General features: G+C 41.6%; 1 protein-coding gene across 3 annotated transcripts in view; it reads right to left on the reverse strand.

The window, feature by feature from the left end:
- vwa8 (von Willebrand factor A domain containing 8) overlaps window positions 1–25,438 on the reverse strand; it is a 142,617-nt gene that overhangs the window by 106,793 nt on the left and 10,386 nt on the right. For all 3 annotated transcript variants that reach the window (XM_077215719.1, XM_077215720.1, XM_077215721.1), the window contains 10 exons: window positions 20,359–20,526; window positions 19,806–19,970; window positions 19,670–19,719; window positions 19,489–19,597; window positions 18,745–18,849; window positions 18,470–18,601; window positions 17,715–17,849; window positions 17,359–17,436; window positions 10,138–10,298; window positions 9,318–9,431 (listed from right to left, as the gene is read on the reverse strand). In XM_077215719.1, the coding sequence (XP_077071834.1) occupies window positions 9,318–9,431; window positions 10,138–10,298; window positions 17,359–17,436; window positions 17,715–17,849; window positions 18,470–18,601; window positions 18,745–18,849; window positions 19,489–19,597; window positions 19,670–19,719; window positions 19,806–19,970; window positions 20,359–20,526 (1,217 nt within the window). The remainder of the gene's footprint in view (window positions 1–9,317; window positions 9,432–10,137; window positions 10,299–17,358; window positions 17,437–17,714; window positions 17,850–18,469; window positions 18,602–18,744; window positions 18,850–19,488; window positions 19,598–19,669; window positions 19,720–19,805; window positions 19,971–20,358; window positions 20,527–25,438) is intronic.

Here is a 25,438-nt window from a genome sequence, read left to right on the forward strand (position 1 = left end):
TGGGGTATGCTCAGCTGGCCACTAAAGCAGAACAGCGAGGATGGAGAGTCCGGGTTTATCCAGTGGAAGTGGGTTGTCGAGGATTTGTGGCACACTCCACAACCCGGTTCCTCAGAGACGTCGGATTCAGTGGCCAAGAGTTGCATCACACAGTAAAGAACTTATCTGAAGCAGCAGAGAGGAGCAGCAACTGGCTGTGGTTGAGACGGAAAGAGTCTGGCTGGCTGTGTACAGGGCGCCATGCTGCGGTTCCGAAAAATTCGTGAAAATTTGATGAGTCTGATGGTTTATTTGTATAGTTTGCATAGTAATTACAGTTATTACGTTCCTGTGTATTTTTCGTGAATGAGGATTGGTGTTTGGACGGATATTTTTTATTTTTTTTTGCGGTAGTATGCCATACGGAACCGTTGCCACTGACCTCTTTAACGCCCGCAGTGGGGCTCGACAGCCTTAGTCAAACGGGTTGGCGCGTATCGTCGGGTTGTGGAGAGGTTGTGAGAGATTGTGGTTAGGTCAAAGGAGCAGCCTCAGCAGCAGGAGGGATGTAAAGGTCAGTAAGCTGGGCTGAGTTGAGTGGGGGACGGAGGGGGGTGACTCTGGGACACCAGAGTCAATGTCGAGCCCTCTTGAGGTGTCATGGGCTAGTCGACGAAACACTGAGGACGGAAGGTGCCCACTTGAAGACCCTAGAGATGTCCCCTACTCTGCTCAATCCAGACGGTTGTCATGAGGGGACCACACTGTGGTTGCAGCCGTCGTGTGTGCAAATACATTGCAGCTATTAACACCAGACAGAAGGAGATTCACATCACCATTTGGAAAGAAGCGTAAATGGATGGAGAAGCATAGGTTACTGTAAAGCTACGTCTTAGTTGATGCTTATCTTGGCAAAAGCCGAGTACAGATCAGCATGAAGTTTTAACATCTACTCTCGTGTAATGGAAATCATTCTTGATGGAGAATCGGTGGAACCTGCCATACAACCCACCCTCCCAAACAATGTTTTTTCTGACCTATATGCTACAGGTGGTCCGAGCGGTGGGTCTGAACATTCATCGGGCGCAGGCCCATCTGCTCCAGACGATGTATTATCTGTTCTGCAGATGGCGGTGGCTCGTTTGGGTCTTGACAAATCACCTGTCCAACCCATTCAAACCAATGTGTTCTTCAGACAAGCTGCTGATAGTAATGGTGTTCACAATGCCGCCGTGTAAGGATTTTGTGACAGAATTCTCTAGTGCACTTACCAGTCCCAATGTGGCTAGGAGGCGGTCAATGACAGCCCGCACTCTTGCCGCAATTGCTGAGGCTGACTCCATTGGGGTAGGAAGGGCGCCTGAAATTGAACAGCCGTTTGCAGCTTTGGTGGTGTATGTATGCTGCCCGGGTGCACAATGTGGACGTACTGACACTTTATTGAAGAAGGCATACGAGTCGGTAGCCTATATAACTCGAGCTAAGAATACTATCTGCCAGCTGCTTCTTGCCTGCAATAACACATTAGAGTCAGCGAGCGTTGACGCTTCTACATTTTAGTTTACAGACGGCTCTGTTGACTATGGGTCATGTGACTCGGGAACCTGGGACACTTTCAGCGACCCTTCTAACAGCCCGGCGGGCTGTTCTAACAGCCCCGGGGTGAGGTATGGCTTGCTCAGGCAAGGTTACCTGAAGATTGTAAGAAGACACTGAGAGAACTGCCAATTGTACCAAGACATCTTTTTGGCCCTGTTTTTGAGGTATTGGAGAAGAGAATGAAGTTGTCAGAAGCCACACGACAACTGACTCAGGTTCCACGAGCACCACCTTTTCGAATGCCTCTGACTCCGGTTCACCCACGCTTTCCGGGCTCAGAGCATCGAGTGCGACAGCAGAACATTTCTCAGCTTCAGGCTCCACAGCGACATAGAGGGGCCGAGGAGCCCCAGGGACGCCACCCTTTTCACCATCATCAGCAGAGGAGACCACGTCAGCGCCACGTCATGAGTGCAGCCCTGTCTCCTCTTTGGTCCAAGGGCATGAGGATTCTGCCCTATTTAGACGATTGGCTGCTCTTTGCCCCAACAAGACGACATGCGTTACACAACATCAGGATTGTGCTGGAGCATATCCAGAGGTTGGGCCTTACTGTGAACGACACAGAGTCATCTGGTCCCAGAACAGATCATAACCTTCATAGGAATAACACTCAATTCAATCACAATTTCTGCCACATTGTCTCACGCATGGACAGACAATATTTGTCAGTTACTGACTCGTTTCGGTCAAGGGAAAAAAAATCCTTATGGCATCCTTCTGCAACTAATGGGAATGTTAGCCGCCGCCACATCCGTGATCCCCTTGGGCTTGCTTCACCTCAGGCCTCTTCAGAGGTGGAGCAACATCTTAGGGCTAGATTCAGCGAGACATCACCATTGCATGATTGTCATTTCGCCCGCCTGTGTCCGTGCATTGAAACCCTGGAAAAAGGTGAAATTTCTGAAAGCCGGTGTGCCTCTAGGTGTGGTGCCCTCCCGTCGGGAAGTGATCACGACCGATGCTTCACTAACAGGATGGGGGGCAACGTGGAACCAGAGGGGAATTGGTGGTCACTGGTCACCCAGGGAGGCCTTAGTACATATCAACGTCCTGGAGTTGAAGGCAGTGTACTTAGCTCTACAACACTTCTTACCAAACCTAATGGGTCGTCATGTACTTGTCCGGTCCGACAACACATTGATGGTCTTTCATTTGAATCATCAGGGCGGCACCAGGTCTCTTGCCTCTTTACTGTTAACTCGCAAGATCCTCACATGGTCTCAGGGGCGGCTTGCCTCATTAAGGGCAGTTCATCTTCCGGGATTGGACAATCAAGTGGCGGATGCTCTGTCCAGGGATCTGCTGCTCTAGGGGGAATGGAGACTTCACCCGGATGTAGCACAGTTGATTTGGCGACGGTTTGGCAAGGCAGAGGTCAACCTGTTTGCATCAGAAATGACAACTTATTGCCGCTGGTGATTCGCGAGAACCGAGACGTCCAGCAGATTGGGACAGGATGCATTAGCCCACAAGTGGCCGAGTTGCCTGTTGTATGCGTTCCCTCCATTTCCACTTCTGTGGGAAACTTTACATCGTATATTCCTATACAAGCACAGGGTGCTTTTAGTGGCACCTCGATGGCCATCCAGGCTATGGTTTCCTCTCCTTCTGAGTCTGATACAAGGCGAACCATGGCAGCTTGCCACCAGACGGGACCTTCTTTCTCAGATGCACGGCCGTGTTTGGCACCCAGATCCAACTCGTCTTCAGCTCTGGGTTTGGCCCTTGGGTCCAAATCACAGTTAATGGATTGTGAACTAGCAGTAGTGAACACTATCAGCAACGCTAGGGCTCCTTCGACACGACAACTTTATGCTGCTCGTTGGAGGATATTTTCTTCTTGGTGAAGGGATCAAGGAATTGACCCAGTTCACTGTACTGTGCCGACAGTTTTGAGTTTCTTGCAGCATCTATTTGATGACAACAGGGCGGCCTCCACTTAAAAAGTTGTTGCTTTAAAATGTTGCTGCCATATCTGCTTATCATGACCCGGTTGCTGGTGCTTCCCTTGGGTCTCATAACCTTGTTTGTAGTTTTCTGAAGGGAGCGAGGCGTTTAAAGCCTGTTCGTTCTACTCCCTTTCCTGTGTGGGACTTACCGCTTGTTCTAGAGTCCCTTTGTACACCACCATTTGAGCTGTTGCAGATATTAAGTGGTTGTTCTTAAAAGTGTTTTTTTTGTTGGCCGTTGCTTCCACTAAACACGTTGGGGAACTTCATGCCTTGTCAGTGAGTGAATTGTGTTTACGCTGGTTACCAGAGGAGTCTGGGGTCATTCTTCGGCCTAATCCAGCCTTTCTCCCTAAAGTTTTGTTACCACAATTTGTGAATCAGTCTATTCATCTGGCTGCTTTTCAGCCGCCTTTCAATCACTCCGATACAGATGGGGGGAGGTCTCATCTTCTGTGTCCTGTACAAGCTTTAAAGTGCTATTTTAATTCTACCGCTTCTTTTAGACGGACGGATCAGTTATTTGTTATGGTGAGGTATGCAAGGGTGCACCTTTGTCCAAAAAGAGATTATCACACTGGATTGTTGAGACGATAAAGTTGGCGTATAATAAATCTCATCAGCCCGTACCAGGGGGTGTTATTTGTTACTCCACTAGGGCCGTGTCTTCGTCTTGGGCCACTTTACGGGGAGTTTCCTTGGCGGATGTCTGCGAAGCTGCTACCTGGTCTTCTTCATGTACCTTCGCGCGGTTCTACAAGGTTAACGTGGCTGCTTCCCATGATGTGAGCTCTGCAGTCCTTCTGGAGCAACCCTGATGTTTGCAGGTGGGTGGCATTCCTCATGACCGTGTTGATATGCGTCATCCACTAGTGCATTGCACTGCTTCTGGCGGTCAGTAGGAATGAAACAAAACGCTTTGTTTTGTTTGTCAAAAAGGTTTGGTTCAAGGGTAAATAAATGATTACAGAATGTTTATTTTTGTCCAACATCATGGAGTTCATTTGGTTCCCAAAATAAATAAGAAAAATTAACCAGATCTGAAAAAGCTACAAGAGTGCTCAAACAATACCGTATACTGTATTTAAAAAAGAAAAGTGTCATACTCAGTGTTAATATCTTATAAAAATAAGACTGGAACTGTAAAAACATTAGTTTATTACAGTAACTATAAGATTATGCTCCATAGCAACATAATATTGTAGTGTAAAATTTCTCAGCCACACATCTGAAGACAAGTAAGGACAGACTGGAATAAAAAGCAAGTGTCATGGTGCTAACTGACAAAACATATAAAATCAGCCCTCGGATTAAATTGAGCTGGACCGTCTGGTGGGCAGTTTCCTGTTATTGCGGTCCTGAGCTGAAAACGGCCATTGTCATGGCCTGAAATGCATCTCATCGTAACTCAGTGTTTCTCACAGACATGGATACATGGTCTAGACTCGCTGTCACAAAGCTTGTTGGTCTGTCATAGTGTCTCTCTATAGAGATGATGCCACGGGAAGTTAATCAACACCTGGGCTTTGTCCATGAGGTGTGTGTGTGTGAGCCATCACAACACTCACTCATTCATTCATGACTGCGGTTGCTTCAGGCTAACTGAGACAGAGAACTGGACGTCAAATATTGACTTATGGAGTGATCTGAAAGCACATCAAATATTAACCAACTGTGAACGGCAAAAAAAAAAAAAAAAAAAAAATTCGCATGAAACTCTGATAGTATAGTATTTTACGTAGCTTTTTTGCTAGTCACTTTTTTTCCATGTAAGACGCAAACGCATCAGATGTCATCACAGAAACCAACTTGTGTTGTGTGCATGCAATGCAGAAAATTATTGTATAATGGAGGCATATCCGTGGTCCACACACCTCTTTGAATTTTAAGACCGGCAGAGACAGTACTGCTTCATTAGATGTAGTCCAGCTCCACGGCTACACGTTAGCACCTTTCACACATGCAATCTTCACTGGTGAATCTTAGCTCATACTAATTCCAAATTTATATTAATGGCTGATTTAAACCAGAATATGTCAAATCCTCCTGATCGTGTTCTGCTCCAATTTGATTCTTTAAATCTAACACAGATTATTAGTAAGGCTACTAGTAAATGTTTAGCAAATGCTAGTCTTCCAGAAGTAATTTAAATAACAATATACCCCAAACTGATTTCAATCTGATGTTTTCTGTAATGATATCAGTGATCATTGCTTTGTAGGATGTATCCGGAAAAAGTCTACACACAGACAACCTAGTGTAATTTGATTGAAACGTTCTTTTAAAAATTTGAATGAACACGCTTTTTTTACGTGATTTAGCTGTAATTAATATGCCCCTTTAAAACCTATTCGGCATAAAAATCGCTCTAGTCCATGGATAAATCGGGACCTAGTTACTTTACTACATCAGAAAAATGTGCTTTGGAGTAAATCTGAGACTGATTTTGCTTTTCGGACGGCTTGAGTACACATATTCAGATGCTGTCTAAAAGAAATCCTGTCAGTATAGAACAATTCTCTAATAGTTCCTCAAATTCAAGAACATTTTGGAATACTGTAAAAGAACTAGAGAATTCATTTTTATTAACATATGGACCTGCTTCACTTAAAAAATTAAGATATTGCTGTTACAGACAAAGCTAAATTAGCAGATATTTTAAACAAACATTTTATTAGAGCGAGTAATTTATCAGAGGATCAAGCAGAGTATTAAAAAATGAAGACACAAAAATTGTTCATTACCTTTTAGTTACTAAGTCACAGGTTTGGTTTGAATTTTATAATTTTAACTTAACTGAAAAAAACCCTGCTGGTCTAGATATCTTGGACCCATTCTTTTTTTAAAGTTGGTGCACCTATTATAGCTGAACGTCTAACATGTATTTTACATTTATCTATATACACTGCAGAGATAAAACCCCTAAAACCTGGAAAACTGCCATTGTATCCCGTTTATAAGAACGGTGATAAAATGGATCCGAATTCATATAGGCCGATTTCAGTTTTGCCTTGTGTTGCAAAAGTAATTTATTAATAAGCAATTATTAGGGGTTCTTAATAAATTTAACATATCTGATGCTCAATCTCAATCATCCTTTAGTTGCATTACAGAAGCTGTTATGATATTTATAATGCTTTAGATACACAACAATTTTGTGCAGCAATTCTTTATTGATCTTGCAAAAGCTTTTGATACAGTTTCTATTAATAGTGTTTCTCAGGATATCTGTAGTCATAAAACGTATATTCACCTATACGCGGATGCTACCATTCTTTACTCTATAGGATCATCATATGATGAAGGTTTAAAACAGGTACAGGATAGTTTTAAAAGTATTCAAGAAGCTTTTAATGATTTAAATTAGCCTTGAATAGCCCCCAAACGAAGGTAATGTGGTTCGGAAAGAACCAACCGTGTAAGATATTACATCCCTAAATGGGGCAAAACTTTAAGTGGTATCTTTAAATAAATATCTTGGAATTTGGCTTGATAGCTATGATAATCATATAATCAATGTTCAGAAGAAAGTTAAATCTAGACTTGGTTTCTTATATCGAAATACATCTACGTTCACTACATCAGCCAAGAAATATCTTGTTGAAACCACTATTTTACATTTGTTTTACTATGGTGATGTAGAATGTTCTAGAACAATTAGATGTATTGTACCATGCATCTATGAGACTGATTCCTAATGCACCTTAAAGAACACATCACTGTGAACTGTATTCCCTTTTAAAGTGGACATTATTACATATTAGATGGAAAATACACTAGTGTATTTTTATTTATAAAGTCCTATTAGATTTGTTATCCATATATCTTCAAGAGTTGCTGCAACCTCATGTTTTAACCAGATCATCTAATCCCATTCATTTAACTATCCCAAGGACGAAAATTGTTTATGGTCGTTCCGCTTTTGGTTTGCTGCTCCAATGATTGGAATGTACTACAAAAGTCATGGAAATTAGAGACATACATTTCAATCTCTGCATACTACTAGGGAGTGTTTTTATCACGGCCTGTAAATGAATGTATTTGTGTCTGTAGTAATGCATGTTTGTACAACTTTCAGGAGATTTTAACTCTCCTGCCAGGCTGTTGTTGAAAATAAGAACTTTTTCTTAAGTGACTAGCCTGGTTAAATAAAGGTTAATACAGGTGAATTACAGTTTAGAGATCGTGTGTGAACAAAGAATAGGATTACCGGTATGAGCACGTACAGGTCAGAACGTCAGAATATTGACTTAAGAAGTTTGCTTTGGGCCAATAATAAAGCTCTATTGGAGCCGTTTACAGTAAGCTCAGCTGCTTTTAATTGTTTTTCTATGTAAACATGCAGTAGATGGACATTTGTCCGGAAAAATCAATCTGTTAATTTAATTTTACGGTAATTTACCGAGATCAGTGTGTCATAGAAACCAATGCAGATATTCCAGAAAACAAAAGAGCACAAATCAGCACTGACCAGTTGCGATACACTGTGTGGACAGTCATCATTAATTTAGATCGGATCCCAATCACATACACAAATGATCAGATTTGGACTGACAGTGCAGTTTGAATGTAGTCTCTGATTTTGGCTATATTGTTATATGTGTATTTTCTATGAATGTTTTGATGTTTGTTAGCTCTAACCTGAGACAAATTTCAATCACTATGTGATAGACAAAGTTTTCAAAACTGAATTGAAATACACTGGATATGCCATTATCATCTGATTGCTAGGAGACGGTTCATACAAAGAAAGGGCTGCTATGAATGTGCTAAATAATCTCCCTCATGATACGCTGTGCACACATACAGGTGTTGATTAGTGTGAGATGTCTATTCTGTTCCATGATTGAGGCACACTGCACAGCCACAGCACATGTTCCCATTCTGTAAGTGCAGTTGTCACAGCGACGCATGTGTAGATGGAAGGATTGTGTAGATGGAAGGCTGCTCTCATGGGAAATGGTACTGATAGCTGCTGGGTTCCCTTTCGAACGGTCAGTTGTATTGCGTAGCTATACACTAAATAGAAAACTACTCCCATGTAAGTACTTCATTTCTACGGCACACTTCTCAAAAGCATTATCTCAGTTGGGCATAAAAAAACATTTACAAATTAATGAGAGCCTTGGTCCTAAGACCATTATGTGTGTATCCAACTTAAATGAATCTTTCAGCTTATTTGCAGTATATATATATATATATATATATATATATATATATATATATATATATATATATATATACACAGGGATAGTTAATAAATTTACATATATTTAGTTCATTTAGCAAAACCATTAGACTGAAAATCCCAGCTCCCCCCCCCCCCTCCCCGAAAAAATTACATTTTTAAACCGATACTTTGATTATGAGATTTGACGATATATTCTTTTATTTTACAAACAAATCTGAGAATTGTGTCTTTTCAGAGCGCTCGATTCATATGGATTAGTTAATAACTTTTGAAGCTTGAAAGTTTTGGTTGTATGGACTTTCAATAGATGGACAAAACTGTTGAGAGAATATTAAATACATCTTAATATGTTTTTTCCGAAGATGAAAGCGAGACTTATGCCTTTGAAGTAAATGGTGACTAACTGAACAAGCTCTTTAATAATCTTTACTTTGACTATTGAGTTTTATTTAGACATTCTTGATAATATAAAAATGTTTGGTTCCATTAATAGAAACACTATTAAACATTCATTAATAATAACCAGAAGAAAATAGAATGTTATTTATGTGTAATTTTTATGACAATTATGCAATGTTTTGCAACAAGATTATTACCTGTCTTGCAGCTCCTGGTCAGTGAGCTTCAGTTCCTCTTTTAGAGTCTGGTAACGGTCCCACCTCAGCAGTCGAGTCCCGTCATACAGAGCCAGCTCTCGGTCATGCAGTAACCTGAGACAGAAGACAGGCCAGATTAATCACCCAACCAATCAAGAACAGGAGGTGCGTGAAGATCAGCAATCTGCTCTAAAGTGAAGATCAAAAGCACATAAATAGCAGTGTTGGGAAGTGTTCTCAGATAAGGATAAAAATTAAATTCTACCAACAATACCATAAAAAAAATCTTGTGCAAAAATATTTATAGTTGTTTGTCCACCTATTATTATTACTATTATTATTATAACAAATCAATAATATTATATATAAATAAATACATAAATACATAATTATTATTAATAATATATATTATATTAGTAGTAGTAATAATAAAATTAGCAGCAGTAGTAATAATTATTATATTAGTAATATTATAATTTTTTTTCATTCTATCAATAAATTACTATTACTACTACTAATAATTTATTATGAATATTTGAATTATTATTATTATTTTTAGCAGTTGTAGTAATAATTACAAATAATAATAAAAATAATTTATTGAATATAATGAATATTTAAATTTATAACAACGATAATAATAACAACAACAAAAATAATAATAATATTATGAATAATAATAATAATAACAGTAATAGTAATAATAACAACAACAATATTTTGGACCATTCTGGATGACGGCCAATAAAAATGCTTGCATTATTCAGGGTTAGGACATGGTGCAAGCATCTAAATGGATGCGGCTGGGGTTGAGACTGACCTGGACAGCACAGCCAGAGTGCCCAGGTTGACCCGATGGATGCCGTCCAGCAGCACCAGCTTGCCCTCCTGAGCAGCAGTGACCAGCGGGGATGCCCTCCAGGCTGTGTCTCCATTAGGCAGGGTGTACCTCTGCTGGAGGAGGTCCCGCGCTGTCATATCCTACCACACACACACAGAGAGAGAGAGGCAACGCCTGTCATTTTCTGTATCCTGTAGTGCAGTGACAGAGAGGGTAGGGGTGAAAGAAGGACAGAAGTGTGTGTGGGCTGGGTTTTAACATTAGAGTACAGCTTCACGTGGAGTCACACTGATCAGAGGGCAGCCATTCACACTCAAGGGATTCACATTCACTGTACAATAACACATCCATAATGACACAAGATGAAATCAAAAAGGGCCATGATCTCAAGTAGTTTCAGATCAATATATCAGATGATTTTAAATAAATATTGTGTCAAATGTTCAACGTGATCGTTTTTGTACAAAGGATTTTCTGGTTTGTTCCCGTTTTTTCTTGAGTACATAACTTTTCTTTTTAAGTTTATTAAATAACTATCTCACATCCTTGGACCATAGTACCCGATATAATATATGCACTACCTATATACACAATTTACATACTATATAGATTTTTTTTAAAGAAATTCAGGAAGGATGCATTAAATCAATCAAAAGTGACAGCGAAGACATTTATAATGCTACAAAAGATTTGGTTCTTCTGAACTTTCTATTCATCAAATAATCCTGAAAAAAAAAACTGCATCATGATTTCCACAAAAATATTATACTGGTCATATGATGCGTTTTCATGTTTTCCTTTTTCTTTAGTGTGTTATGTAGCTGTTTGTGAATGTATAAACCATTTTGATTGAATTCTCCCTCCCCAACCTACATCACTAGATGGAAATATTTGCATAATGCCACCCAAATGCATTGTCACCGCCATGTCGTGAGACGCTGTGTGTTTCTATGTGAAAGCAAAAGCAGCACTTTATTTGTCTTATTGAAAATGGACTCAATTAGGAATCAGTGGTTAAGATTTTTTATAACACTGTTCGAGAACAGTATAACCCAAATGTTTGTGTGTGTGCAGCGAATTTTACAGAGGACCTTTTTCCTGAACCTGGGAGAGTACAAGACCGGCTGTGCACAAAGGCTATTTTTGGTACATAGAGCATAAGTGCATGGTGCGTTATTTAGAACACAACTAATATTTCATAATAATACTATTTTTACTGTATTTTTTATTAAATAAATGTAGCCATGGTGAACAGAAGAAAATAGCCGCAACCATGTTCAAACATACTATTTTCAACTCCTATATAAAGTATCAAAGTTCACATTTTATTTTTGTTATTATACACTGAATTTAATTTAGAAAGACTTGAGTGTCGAAATAAGATCAGCTGAACTTTTCCTCTAAGACTGTTTGCCAGGTTGTTCGAGGAAAATTAGCATGAACTTTTAAGGCAAGGAAAACATTGAAAAGTTATCTAAAGGTGAATCTACACGGGGGGAACAAAACTATCATAACAAGAGGCACAAACACAAGACGCAAAACATCATTGCTCATCAAAGCGAGTGCCAAGACTTTTTCTGGGCCGTGACGTAGTAATTTTTTCCACAACAAAAAGCACTGTATGTCATCGGGGATGAGCCGTGGCCCGTACGAGTTCATAAAAGGGCTTCAGAGGGCTAAAAAGATGAAGTGCGCTACAAAATTCCTCTTTTCCCCATACACAATGACCTCCTGCTCTCACCGGGCAAAAATAACTTAAGCATGATGCACAAACAGCTTCCCTTTCCTGCTCTATTCTCACTGAGCCAAAGGAATTCCCGACATTCCAGTAAAAACGCACACATGCACGCAGCGGTTTATTACCTGTGGTGCTAATGTTTACTCTCCGTTTTAAGCGGCTCTTCAGAGTCTGTATGAGCTGCATCAAAACATGAGCATGCTGCGATAAGACCCAGATGCTAACGGGCCTCTCAGCTGGTGTGAAAAGCACCCGGATGCTGGTCACACAGCAAGAGCTCTTCACATCATTTTTGATGAAGTCTGAGTGAGCATTGTCATCTTTTTACTCAAAACATTAAAGGAAAAGTTCATCCAAAACATCTTTAGGTCTCTCCAAACTTGTATGACTATTCCATCATTCCTCAAAATCTAGTGAGCTGCCCTGCTGCCTACATAGGCAGCATCACTACACAGGCAGTAACATGTTGCTAAGCTAACAATGTGAAACTCTGGGGCAGCCGTGGCCTATTAGTTAGAGAGTCAGACTGGTAACCCAAAGGTTGCAGGTTCGATTCTCAATACAAATTAGAAAATGTCTTTCGGCGGCACCTAAACCCCAATCGCTCCCTGGGTGCCTCAGCAAAAATGGCTGCCCACTGCTCGTGTGTGTGTGTGTGTGTGTGTGTGTGTGTGTGTGTGTGTGTGTGTGTGTGTGTGTGTGTGTGAGTGTGTGTGTGTGTGTTCACGACTCACTGCTCCTCCTATGTGTGCGCACTAACTTGGATGAGGTCAAATTCCAAGGTTACCATACTTGGGCTTCACGTCACTTTCACTTCCACTAATGCGTATAAAATACACAAAAACCATGTGAAATAGTGAAGTAATTGGGTAAAATACAAACTGTCATTTATACTTCACATAATTAAATAACCAAAATTCAACTGGCAACCATTTTGTAGAATGTATTTATTTATATTTTTTAATTGTAAATTATTTTACAATATATTGTGAAAAAGGGTTTAACAGCGCATTATATGTAATTTTACTGTAAAATACTATCAGCTTGGTAGATTTTGGAACTGAGCCATTGTGTTCTGACAGCAGAATAGGGCCAATGCTGTTAATGATAACTGGGGGAGATCAAGGACAGTCCATGACTCTGATCCTAAAATAGAAACAACCCAAGAACATATGGCTATTTAAGGACTGCAGCTCAAAAATGGTTTATGTGGTCTTACAAGAATCACAAATATTAAAAACAGCAATGATTGCTGATGGAAACTCTGTGACCCCTATGGTGCATAACCTCTGGCTCTGTGTGCTGATGCCCAGGACAACACTGAGCTTTCCTCAACAAACCTCACTTTCCACAGCTGCACATAAGTGAGCAAAAACACAAAACCATGCTCATGTGACACGAAAGTAAACTCAAAGACCAAAACAGAAGAGAGGAATATTCTGGGTTATAGGTATATAAACCAAGTTAAACCAAGATGGCGCTGCAGATGGCTGCCTCGGTGTGGAGCTCTCCAGCTATTGTGTTATTTTTGTTCGTTTGTCCTGTGTTTAGTCATTATTTTCCTATCAGTTTCACCAAAGACGAACTACTGGACAGTAGGAAACACACACCAGAAAACTATACAGTTTTTGATTATTCAGACGTTTTGCTGGACATTCTCGTCGGAGGTGCAGCGTTGTTGTTCAAACGCGCGGTCAGACGCAAACGCGAGTGAAGCCATACCGGACAACGCAACACATCTGCCGGGCTTCCAGCTGTTCCGAGCGGATCGCATCGCGAAGCTAACGGGGAAAACGAGAGGTGGTGGATTGTGTTTCTACATTAACGAAAATTGGTGTTCAGATATAACAACACTGAACAAGATATGCTCTCCTAAATTAGAGACCCATTTCATTAATTGCAAACCTTTCTACTCGCCACGGGACTTTTCCTCATTCATTCTCATGAATGTTTACATCCATCCAGACGCGTGCGTGAGCGCGGCGCTACAACAGCTGGCTGAACAAATATCTGAAACCGAACAAAGGCACCCGGACTCTCTTCTAATAATTATTGGGGGTTTCACTGTTACACCACAAAGAAGGAATGCGTATCATTCCGTTTCACGAGCAGCTTTAGGGCTCTCTGATCACTGTTTGGTTCATCTTATTCCGACCTACAGGCAGAAACTGAAATCAGCTAAACCTGTGTTAAGGACTGTTAAAAGATGGACCAATGAAGCAGAGCAGGATCTACAGGCCTGCTTTGATTGCACTGATTGGACTGTTTTTGAAGCTGCTACCACTGATCTGGATGAGCTCACAGATACTGTAACATCATATATACATTTCTGTGAGGATACATGCATTCCTACCAGGACATTCTTATCATTCACTAATGATAAACCATGGTTTACTGGGAAACTCAAACACCTTCGTCATGCCAAAGAGGATGCTTACAGAAGTGGGGATAAAATCTTGTATAACCAGGCAAGAAACAGACTGACAAAGGAGATCAGAGTTGCTAAAAGAAGCTACTCTGAAAAAACAGCTTTCAACCAACGACCCATTATCAGTCTTGAATGGCCTGAGGAACATCACCAACTACAAGTCACCATCCCCCCGATCTGTGGACAATCAACACCTGGCTGACGATTTAAATTCATTTTATTGCAGGTTTGAAAAGCCCTCATTCACACCACACACCGGCTCTAACCTGCACTTCACACATTCACCATCACCTCCTGCACCTCTCCTGCCATCCAACCTGAGCTTAAGGTCTGTGTGGAGGACGTGAGCCGAGTCTTCAAAAAACAGAAGACTAGGAAAGCCTCAGGCCCAGACGGCATCTCATCTGCTTGTTTAAAAGCCTGTGCTGACCAACTGGCCCCGGTCTTCACACAGATCTTCAATAGATCATTGGAGCAGTGTGAAGTTCCCTGCTGCTTCAAACGCTCCACTATCGTTCCGGTCCCCAAAAAACCCCAAATCACTGGACTTAATGATTACAGACCTGTCGCTCTCACGTCTGTGGTCATGAAGTCGTTTGAAAGACTGGTGTTGGTCCACCTGAAGGACATCACTGGACCCCTGCTGGATCCCTTTCAGTTTGCTTACAGAGCAAACAGGTCTGTGGATGATGCAGTCAACATGGGACTGCATTATATCCTGCAACATCTCGACAGACCTGGGACTTATGCAAGGATCCTCTTTGTGGACTTCAGTTCGGCCTTCAATACCATCATGCCTGATCTTCTCACAGCCAAACTGACCCAGCTCTCCATACCATCGATGATCTGTCAGTGGATCTCCAGCTTCCTGACGGACCGGCAGCAGCGAGTGAGACTGGGGAAACACACATCCAGGACTCTCACCACCAGCACTGGCGCCCCTCAAGGGTGCGTTCTCTCCCCACTGCTCTTCTCCCTGTACACTAATGACTGCACTTCTAAAGACCCCTCTGTCAAGCTCCTGAAATTTGCCGACGACACCACTGTCATCGGTCTTATCCGGAACGGTGACGAGTCTGCTTACAGACTGGAGGTTGAACAGCTGGCTGTCTGGTGCAGTTACAACAACCTTGAGCTGAACACGCTCAAAACAGTGGAGATGATCGTGAACTTCAGGAGGAACAGCTCAGCACTCCCCCCACTCACCATCATGAACAGCACTGTGGAAGCAGCGGAGTCATTCAGGTTCCTGGGCACTACCATCTCTCAGGATCTGAAGTGGGACAATCACATTGACTCCATTGTAAAAAAAGCCCAGCAGAGACTGTACTTCCTTCGCCAGCTGAGGAAGTTCAACTTGCCACAGGAGCTGCTGATTCAGTTCTACTCAGCCGTCATCGAGTCTGTCTTATGCACATCCATTACTGTCTGGTTTGGTTCAGCTACCAAATCAGACATCAGGAGACTACAACGGACAGTCCGGACTGCGGAGAGGATCATTGGTGCCCCCCTGCCATCCCTCCAGGACCTGTACTCTTCCAGAGTGAGGAAGAGAGCAGGTAAAATCATCACAGACTCCACTCACCCTGGTCACCACCTGTTTGAACTGTTACCGTCAAGACGGAGACTCAGATCACTGGCCACAAGAACATCTCGGCACAGGAACAGTTTCTTCCAACAGGCCATTTCCCTCCTGAACAGTTAACACTCCTCCCAAGGCATATGCCTTTAAGTGCAATACTCCCACTGTTTAGTGCAATATCCTACAACTCAGGTGATACTTATATTTAGATTTATTTATTATAATATTCAAAACACTGTAAATATGTTCATAATCTGTAAATCTGGAAATGTCTATTCTGACTAAACCTAACTGTGATACTTTTTATTCTCATATATTTATATTTTTATTCTTTATTCTTATAATTTGTAGTATTATGTTTCTTGTTGTATTTGTATAGTCCACTGGAAGCCTCAGCACCAAAACAAATTCCTTGTGTGTGTAAGCACACTTGGCAATAAAGCTCTTTTTGATTCTGATTCTGATTCTGATATCCAGGATTTCCACATTCCCTGACCCCCGGTAGTATACATATATATTTTCCCCTCATGAAAATGAATATGATTTTGAGAGATTGAGCGAATCGTGTAGTCCATAGAAATCTATCCATGATAAAAGTGCTCCACACGGTTCCTGAGGGGTTAATAAAGACTTTCTGAAGGGATGCTTTTGTGTAAGAAAAATAATCCATATTTAACATGTTACAAAGTAAAATTCTAGCTTCCGGCCAAACAAACATACGCAGTCAACTTGCGCCTAAAGCGCAACTTACACAACTTGTGACGTGGTAAGTAGCGTAGTGCGTCATGGTGTAGTGTAAATATCAGCAGTACGTCACATTACTCACATAAGTTGTGCTTGGACTTAAGTCGAATCTGTATGTTCGTTTGGCCGGAAGCTAGTTATTTTACTTTCCAAACTTTTAAATATGAATATTTTTCTTACACAAACGCATCACTTCACTTCAGAAGGCCTTTATTAACCCCCCGGAGCCGTGTGGAGCACTTTTATGATGGATGGATGCAGTTTTATGGACTTCAAAACAGAAATAGCAATTCACTGCCATTATAAAGCTTGGAAGAGCCTGGAAATTTTTGAATATAACTCTGATTGAATTCGTCTGAAAGAAAAATGTCATATATACCTAGGATGACTTGAGGGTGAGTAAATAATGGGCTAATTTTCATTTTTGGGTGAACTATCCCTTTAAAGTAACATTTTAGGATCAATACAAGATAAGTTCTACTGACAGCGTTTGTGACACAATACCCCAGAAAATAACAGATCGTCTACCGGTAGAATAAATTAAACTAGGATTCACAACCATTTTCTGTTGTAATTGATAGCATCTGTGGCATAGAGCTTAACTTGAAACTTGTATTGACCCCCGAACATATTCCTCTAAGCAAATGTTACCAATTTCTCTTCTTGGGACTGATTAGTTTTTATTATTTTCTCATGCGCTGACATTACCTGATAAAGCATAATTGGTTCAATGCTGTAGCCCAGCATTTCAGCAAACTCTCTCGCAATCATGGATTTGCCACAACCCTGAAAAAAAAAGAAAGAAACGGCATTAGCCAAACCACAAAGGCAATATTACTACACAAGCATATGATTTACATTGTTCCTCTGATCTAATCTTACTCAGAACCTCTTAAATAAAAACACAACCCATGACGCACACACAGAAGACCCTGATGATCTTCCTGCATTACCTTAACAGGCAGTGTGAATAGTGAGCTATTGTTCTTGTTCAACACACATCAACTTTCTAGTTCATAGTGCATTTGCTCTAAGAGGGTGGCCACAGGAAGTTGCCTGTGTACCTTGGCTCCGATCAGACACATGTCTTTGACGAGGTGGGACTGCATCATCTCAGCCAGCAGGCGGTCGTGTGTGGGGGTGCCGATGAACGCGGGACTGCTGCTGGGTGGGCGAATCGGCCGTGTCCCAGAAGGAACCTGATGAGAAACCACAGCATTTCTTTTAGAGGGAAGAAATGGTTCAGCTAATTCACATTTCCAAATAAAGCATCATCTTATAGCTCTAAGCTACAGTGACACGTGGCGGACCCTGTGGATGTCATCAGTTAGTTTTAGTACTTTAGTAATAAACTGACTACAGTACTGAAATTTAAAAAATGTGACCCTATGAGCGGAATCGTAAACACCTCTGATTGCCCATTGTACTCTAGAGCTAATCAAATATGTCTGTGATTGGCTACAAAGATCAGTGCTTCAAAACATGTTGTAAATATACATCAATGACACTCTTCACCATGCGCTTACACAGATACACACAGGAGCGTTTGAAAGCAGGCCTGCTTGTGCTTTCAAACACCTCCGTGTTCTCTCATACGCTCCTGTACGTTGATCATTGTAGCCACTCACAGACATATCCGATGGGGACGTGAACACACTGGCCAATCAGAGGTGTTTACGATTCCACTTAACAGTGTCAAAGCATCACATTTTTAAAATTTCGGTACAGATTTGGTACTTAAGTTAGTACTTTTGGCAACACTATAATTCAAGAGATATTTCCCTGAAACATCACTTTACCACCATCGCTGTGTCCTGACCTGAAAGGTGGTGTTCTGGTTGGCGATGTTGAGCGTGACGGCTGCCTGTTCTGCATGATCTCCACTCACAATCTCAACGTTCACCACTGCAGTCGGAGAAGGCTTTGTGCCCTCATCAGTCAATTCAAACCTCTGAGAAGTGATATTAGTGATAACTGAATACATACAGTATTCAAGCTGTGTATACACCAGTTTACAGTTCAGATTTTAAGCTACTAGGGCACACAATCCCATTATTATAAATTTTTTTGTGTAAGAGTGAGAAAGGACCTTACACTGAGCAACCCTTCTACGGCGGTGCGGCCTTCCTTCCCCAGCATGGCCTGGTATGGGTAAAGCCTCTGGACCAGCTGCTGCGCTGACAGCATGGGGAACCGGTTCTGCAATAGATACAAATGACCTTCAACAATATCTACACAATGAGTGTGATGTACCTGGAATGTACAGGAATGTTTAAAACCCTTATCGTCAACTGTGACGTTTTGTGACAGTAAGTAGATTGGTGCTCGTATACCGTTTCCACTAGCATAATCAAAAGGTCCAGAATCCTGTTTCTCATATACTCATATGAGACTCATATGTAATCTAGAACAAAAGTTCTTGTCCCTGCACACTTAAAAATAAAGGTTCCAAAAGGGGGGAACCATTTTTGCTTCCCAAAGGAACCTTTCAATGAACAGTTCTTAAGAAAAATAAAGAAAAAAAGTTCTTAAAGCGAAGAATACTTTAACAATCTAAAATAACCTTTTTTCCACCATAAAGAACCTTTTGTGGCTTGGAAAGGTTCCATGGATGTTAAAGGTTTTTCATGGAACCATAGATGTCAATAAAGTACTTTTATGTGCATAGTACCGCTATACATATAAATTAGATTTCAGAGCAATCACGTCACAATAATAATTGTTCCTAATGTCAAACATTTTAAAATTAGCCTTGTTTTCACAATTCCAGTAATTCCAGGAATGTCACACTTCCGCCTTAACTGTTATATATAATACTTCATTCGATCTGCTACTCACCAGAACAGTGAGGGCTGATGGGAGACTGTCCACAGGGAAATCAGGCAGGTTTAAGCTGGCAGACTCTTGAGAACAAAGAGTAGTGGCGAAAGACAAGAGCTGGGAAACCCTAAGATGGAGGGAAATTGTTTCATCATTCAGTTTGTAACATAGCCAATGAAAAGTCTGAAAAGTGCTGTACCTTTCAGGAGGCACATTTGGTCCAATTCTGTACAGATGCTCTAGCTGGTCCTTCAAAAAAAAACAAAAAAAACCTTAGTACACTTAAGATTATACACATCTATCAAATGCAGATTAATTCATAACGCATGTAGCACCTTGAAGGGAAGGTAGTAGATGTCTCTGGCCTGGAAGCGGGAGCGAAGCGGAGGATCCAGTGGGTTTCCTTTGTATCGGGGGACTGGCAGGCCGAGAGCAATGACTCGAAAATCCTCACTCACACGAACAATCTTCCATGCGTTCAGCTCTTCTTTAGTGTGCCCCTATCAGACCAACACAAGCATAGCAAACAGTAGAGACAGGTAAATAAAACATTATTTACATTGAATATTTTGAAAATATAATTTTCAAAAATATAATTATTGTATTATGTTAAAATAACATAATAATTAAAATGTAATAATATATATACAGATATATATATATATATATATATATGTAAATGTTCTCAATTGAGCCACCATTGGCAGGTGTGACAAAACGTTAATGTTGTGGTTTGCGTATGTACTGCATAAATAATGGCAATGTAAATGTTAAGTTGTTGTAATCAACGTCTCTTTCATGAAGCATCAGTTACAGGACAGATCCCTGACTGGTCGCTCTGTATCTGTGACCAGAGGAAGGCCTGTCGTACAGCAGGGTTGTCCTCACCTCCAGGAGTTTGTCGTAGCGCGTCGCTGACATGAGGAAGCGTCCATCTTCCAGCTGCATCTCTCGATTCTCAAGCAGGTTATTGAGAACTGGCAACACATTCCTCTCTGCCTTCTCCAGCCCCTCCAACACCAGAATCCGACCCTCAGTAGCAGCTCGGACAGCACACTGACAGAGGCAGAAAGGACAGGGACATGTTGAGGAACCTTGCAGGTAGTGATGCAATTTAAAGGTCCCATATTGTACAACTTTCTGAAGTTTTATTTTAGGTTTTGAGGTCCTTAAGAATATATATTTGTGGTATAAGTACCAAAAACCATGTCAATATATTTTTACAGCTCCTTTCTCAGGAGCTCTGCCAAGAACGGGTCGATTTTGACCTGTCTACTTAAAATTCAAGAGCCTCTCTTCTGATTGGCCAGTTGTTTTCTAAGTGACCCACCATTGGTGACTGAGTAGTTCTGACATCACAAATATACGGAAGTCACAACAGCTCATGAAAAGGCACAGCTACTTTATGCAGGCTGTGTGCATTTGTCTGTGGATCGACTTATATGGTAGTTTCATAGCCCCTAGACCTCTGTTATCATGAAAAAAAGCCATGAGCTCAGACTAATTCTCTGATACAACAACCTTCAAGTTACTGTTCCAGAGCACAATACTGTCTCATATGAATGTTTGAAAAATAGGAGGAATATTGTACGGTACTGTAGCTCATACAAATAAATGTGTTCCGTGTTTCTGACGTCACAAACCACCTTGTAACCAATCACGACAACATAAACGACCACGCAATATACTGTATAAGGTGAATTATGTATGTATGTATATTACAATGTTATGATGAACTATATGCCGTTCTCCACTGACGTTCTGAGATTTCTAAGGATGCTGATTTTCAGAAGGCATCAGTCCAAGATGTCTGACTCTGAGATGGTGAACGGGAACATGGTTTGTGTAACATTAGTAACACATTATTAGCTCTTTGATAACGTAGTCAAGTAAAAGGCTAATCATATTAATTACCGTTATGTGTCCGACGTTGTAGAGAGCGATACATAAAATGCATTACCATTCTGATACATCCACTTGTAGACGAGCCTGTATGAGTGAGTGTTCACTAAATGAAGCAAGGGTGTACAGTTACATTCAAGCTATTTAAAGGTATGATAAATGTTTTCCACAGAGAAAAAAAAACTTGTTTTAAGGGATACAATTATTGGCAACACAATTTTAAAATTCATTTAGTGACGCAAATTTATTTTTTAGAAATTTTAAATTGTATTTTTATAGAAAACAGAACACAGGCAATAGTCTCAGAACACAAATATTTTTCCAGACTTGGTCTTTTTTTCTCAGATTTGGAAATGACTAAAAACAAATTCAATACTACATAAGAACCCAGTTTTAAACAGCAGGAAGACTTCCTGTGCCACTGTTCTGTCTCGAGGAGGAATTCCTATCTGCACACTTTAAGAAAGTGTTCATCAGTCATTTCACCCACTTCACAGAGCAGTTCACTTCTATTTTAGAAACATACAGTTTTTTTAAGATCTCTTGCCCCATTTGTGGGTTGAATCTCCAAATCTTGTCTGTTATAAAGATGCAACCATGCAAACATGTGTACAGGAATCAAACGCTATTGACGTCAAAGGCAGGAAATTCTGGGCTACTCCGATGACCACGAAACAAGTCGCCATATAATTAGGTTAACATGTAAATATATGCCTGATTGTGTGGGAACAGGGCCTATAAATATGTAGCCAGATGGTCCAAATTTAGCACAGGACCTATATCCATTCTGGATGCCATAATCACATAATTGCTAGAAATGCCTTTGACGCAGACAAGAGGGACTAGTTAAAACCACAAACCAGTGCGTTTGTCAATGAGACAGCAAATTGTAAATAGCTGTCGAGCTAAGTGCATTTTGAACTGCTTGACCCCAACAAGAGACACACAGTAAAGCCAAGCAGGAAAGAGTTCTCGGACCACAAGTAACTTTTCCTTGTCTTCCTACACAATGATGCCTAATTGGTTGGTGGTGGAATAATGAAGAGCAGAACATTTGGTATGTTGAATGTTTGATTCTGATTTGTTTTCTTTTGTAAGATGTATTTCTTTGCCATTTTTGCCTTTATTCAGTTGGAGAGAGGACAGGAAAAAAAGTGGGAAAGAGAGGGGGGTGGGATCAGGAAAGGACCACAAGCCAGGATTCAAAAAAGCGCAATTGCACTACATGTCACAGCACTGCCCATTAAGCTATCGGCTCGGACAATTCTGATTGGTTGATGAACATTCTAAGGTGTACAATTATTTTCCAGGAAACGCACAGCTTAAGTAGTTCAGGGCAGGTCTCGACCGCATTACAGTTCCATATCACTTTTCGCCAAATGATTTCAGTTAGTTCAAAGGTCCTTATAGCCTACAACAGCAAAAGAACTAAAACCCACAATGACACTGACCAAGCAAATAAATCTAACAGACAACAGGACAAATATTGACCTGCCCGACGCATCTTTGACCAAGATGGCGCCGTAGATGGCTGCCTCGGTGTGGAGCTCTCAAGCTATTGTGTTGTTTTTGTTCGTTTGTCCTGTGTTTAGTCATTATTTTCCTATCAGTTTCACCAAAGACGAACTACTGGACATTAGGAACAACACACCAGAAAACTATACAGTTTTTGATTATTCAGACGTTTTGCTGGACATTCTCGTTGGAGGTGCAGCGTTGTTGTTCAAACGCGCGGTCAGACGCAAACGCGGGAAGCGTGCCGGCGCGCTGGTTAAACTCCGCGAGCGCGGCCTGCGCACTGCACTCCCCAGCATTCATCTTGCGAACCTCCGATCCCTTCCTAACGAAATGGACGAACTACTTCTCCTCACAAGGATTAACAAGGACTTTTCTAACTCTGCTGCTCTGTGCTTCACTGAAACCTGGCTGAGTGAAGCCATACCGGACAACGCAATACATCTGCCGGGCTTCCGGCTGTTCCGAGCGGATCGCATCGCGGAGCTAACGGGGAAAACGAGAGGTGGTGGATTGTGTTTCTACATTAACGAAAATTGGTGTTCAGATATAACAACACTGAACAAGATATGCTCTCCTAACTTAGAGACCCAGTTCATTAATTGCTAACCTTTCTACTCGCCACGGGAGTTTTCCTCTTTCATTCTCGTGAATGTTTACATCCCTCCAGACGCGTGCGTGAGCGCGGCACTACAACAGCTGGCTGAACAAATATCTGAAACGGAACAAAGGCACCCGGACTCTCTTCTAATAATTATTGGGGATTTTAGCGAAGCAAATCTTTCCCCGTGAACTACCAAAATACAGACAGCACGTTACATGTCCCAACAGAGACTAGACCACTGTTACACCACAATAAGGAATGCGTATCACTCCGTTTCACGAGCAGCTTTAGGGCTCTCTGATCACTGTTTGGTTCATCTTATTCCGACCTACAGGCAGAAACTGAAATCAGCTAAACCTGTGTTAAGGACTGTTAAAAGATGGACCAATGAAGCAGAGCAGGATCTACAGGCCTGCTTTGATTGCACTGATTGGACTGTTTTTGAAGCTGCTACCGCCGATCTGTATGAGCTCACCGATACTGTAACATCATATATAAGTTTCTGTGAGGATACATGCATTCCTACCAGGACATTCTTATCATTCACTAATGATAAACCATGGTTTACTGGGAAACTCAAACACCTTCGTCATGCCAAAGAGGATGCTTACAGAAGTGGGGATAAAATCTTGTATAACCAGGCCAGAAACAGACTGACAAAGGAGATCAGAGTTGCTAAAAGAAGCTACTCTGAAAAAAACAGTTTTCATCCAACGACCCATTATCAGTCTGGAATGGCTTGAGGAACATCACCAACTATAAGTCACCATCCCCCCGATCTGTGGACAATCAACACCTGGCTGACGATTTAAATTCATTTTATTGCAGGTTTGAAAAGCCCTCATTCACACCACACACCGGCTCTAACCTGAACTTCACACATTCACCATCACCTCCTGCACATCCTGCCATCCAACCTGAGCTTAAGGTCTGTGTGGAGGACGTGAGCAGAGTCTTCAAAAAACAGAAGACTAGGAAAGCCTCAGGCCCAGATGGCATCTCATCTGCTTGTTTAAAAGCCTGTGCTGACCAACTGGCCCCGGTCTTCACACAGATCTTCAATAGATCATTGGAGCAGTGTGAAATTCCCTGCTGCTTCAAACGCTCCACTATCATTCCGGTCCCCAAAAAACCCAAAATCACTGTACTTAATGACTACAGACCTGTGGCTCTCACGTCTGTGGTCATGAAGTCGTTTGAAAGACTGGTGTTGGTCCACCTGAAGGACATCACTGGACCCCTGCTGGATCCCTTTCAGTTTGCTTACAGAGCAAACCGGTCTGTGGATGATGCAGTCAACATGGGACTGCATTATACCCTGCAACATCTCGACAGACCTGGGACTTATGCAAGGATCCTCTTTGTGGACTTCAGTTGAGCCTTCAATACCATCATGCCTGATCTTCTCACAGCCAAACTGACCCAGCTCTCCATACCATCCTCGATCTGTCAGTGGATCTCCAGCTTCCTGACGGACCGGCAGCAGCGAGTGAGACTGGGGAAACACACATCCAGGACTCTCACCACCAGCACTGGCGCCCCTCAAGGGTGCGTTCTCTCCCCACTGCTCTTCTCCCTGTACACGAATGACTGCACTTCTAAAGACCCCTCTGTAAAGCTCCTGAAATTTGCCGACGACACCACTGTCATCGGTCTCATCCGGAACGGTGACGAGTCTGCTTACAGACTGGAGGTTGAACAGCTGGCTGCCTGGTGCAGTTACAATAACCATGAGCTGAACACGCTCAAAACAGTGGAGATGATCGTGGACTTCAGGAGGAACAGCTCAGCACTCCCCCCACTCACCATCATGAACAGCACTGTGGAAGCAGTGGAGTCATTCAGGTTCCTGGGCACTACCATCTCTCAGGATCTGAAGTGGGACAATCACATTGACTCTATTGTAAAAAAAGCCCAGCAGAGACTGTACTTCCTTCGCCAGCTGAG

Source organism: Siphateles boraxobius, unplaced genomic scaffold, assembly GCF_051911475.1.
Source record: "Siphateles boraxobius isolate OS27281-9 unplaced genomic scaffold, OSU_SipBor_1 7, whole genome shotgun sequence".
NCBI lineage: Eukaryota > Metazoa > Chordata > Actinopteri > Cypriniformes > Leuciscidae > Siphateles > Siphateles boraxobius.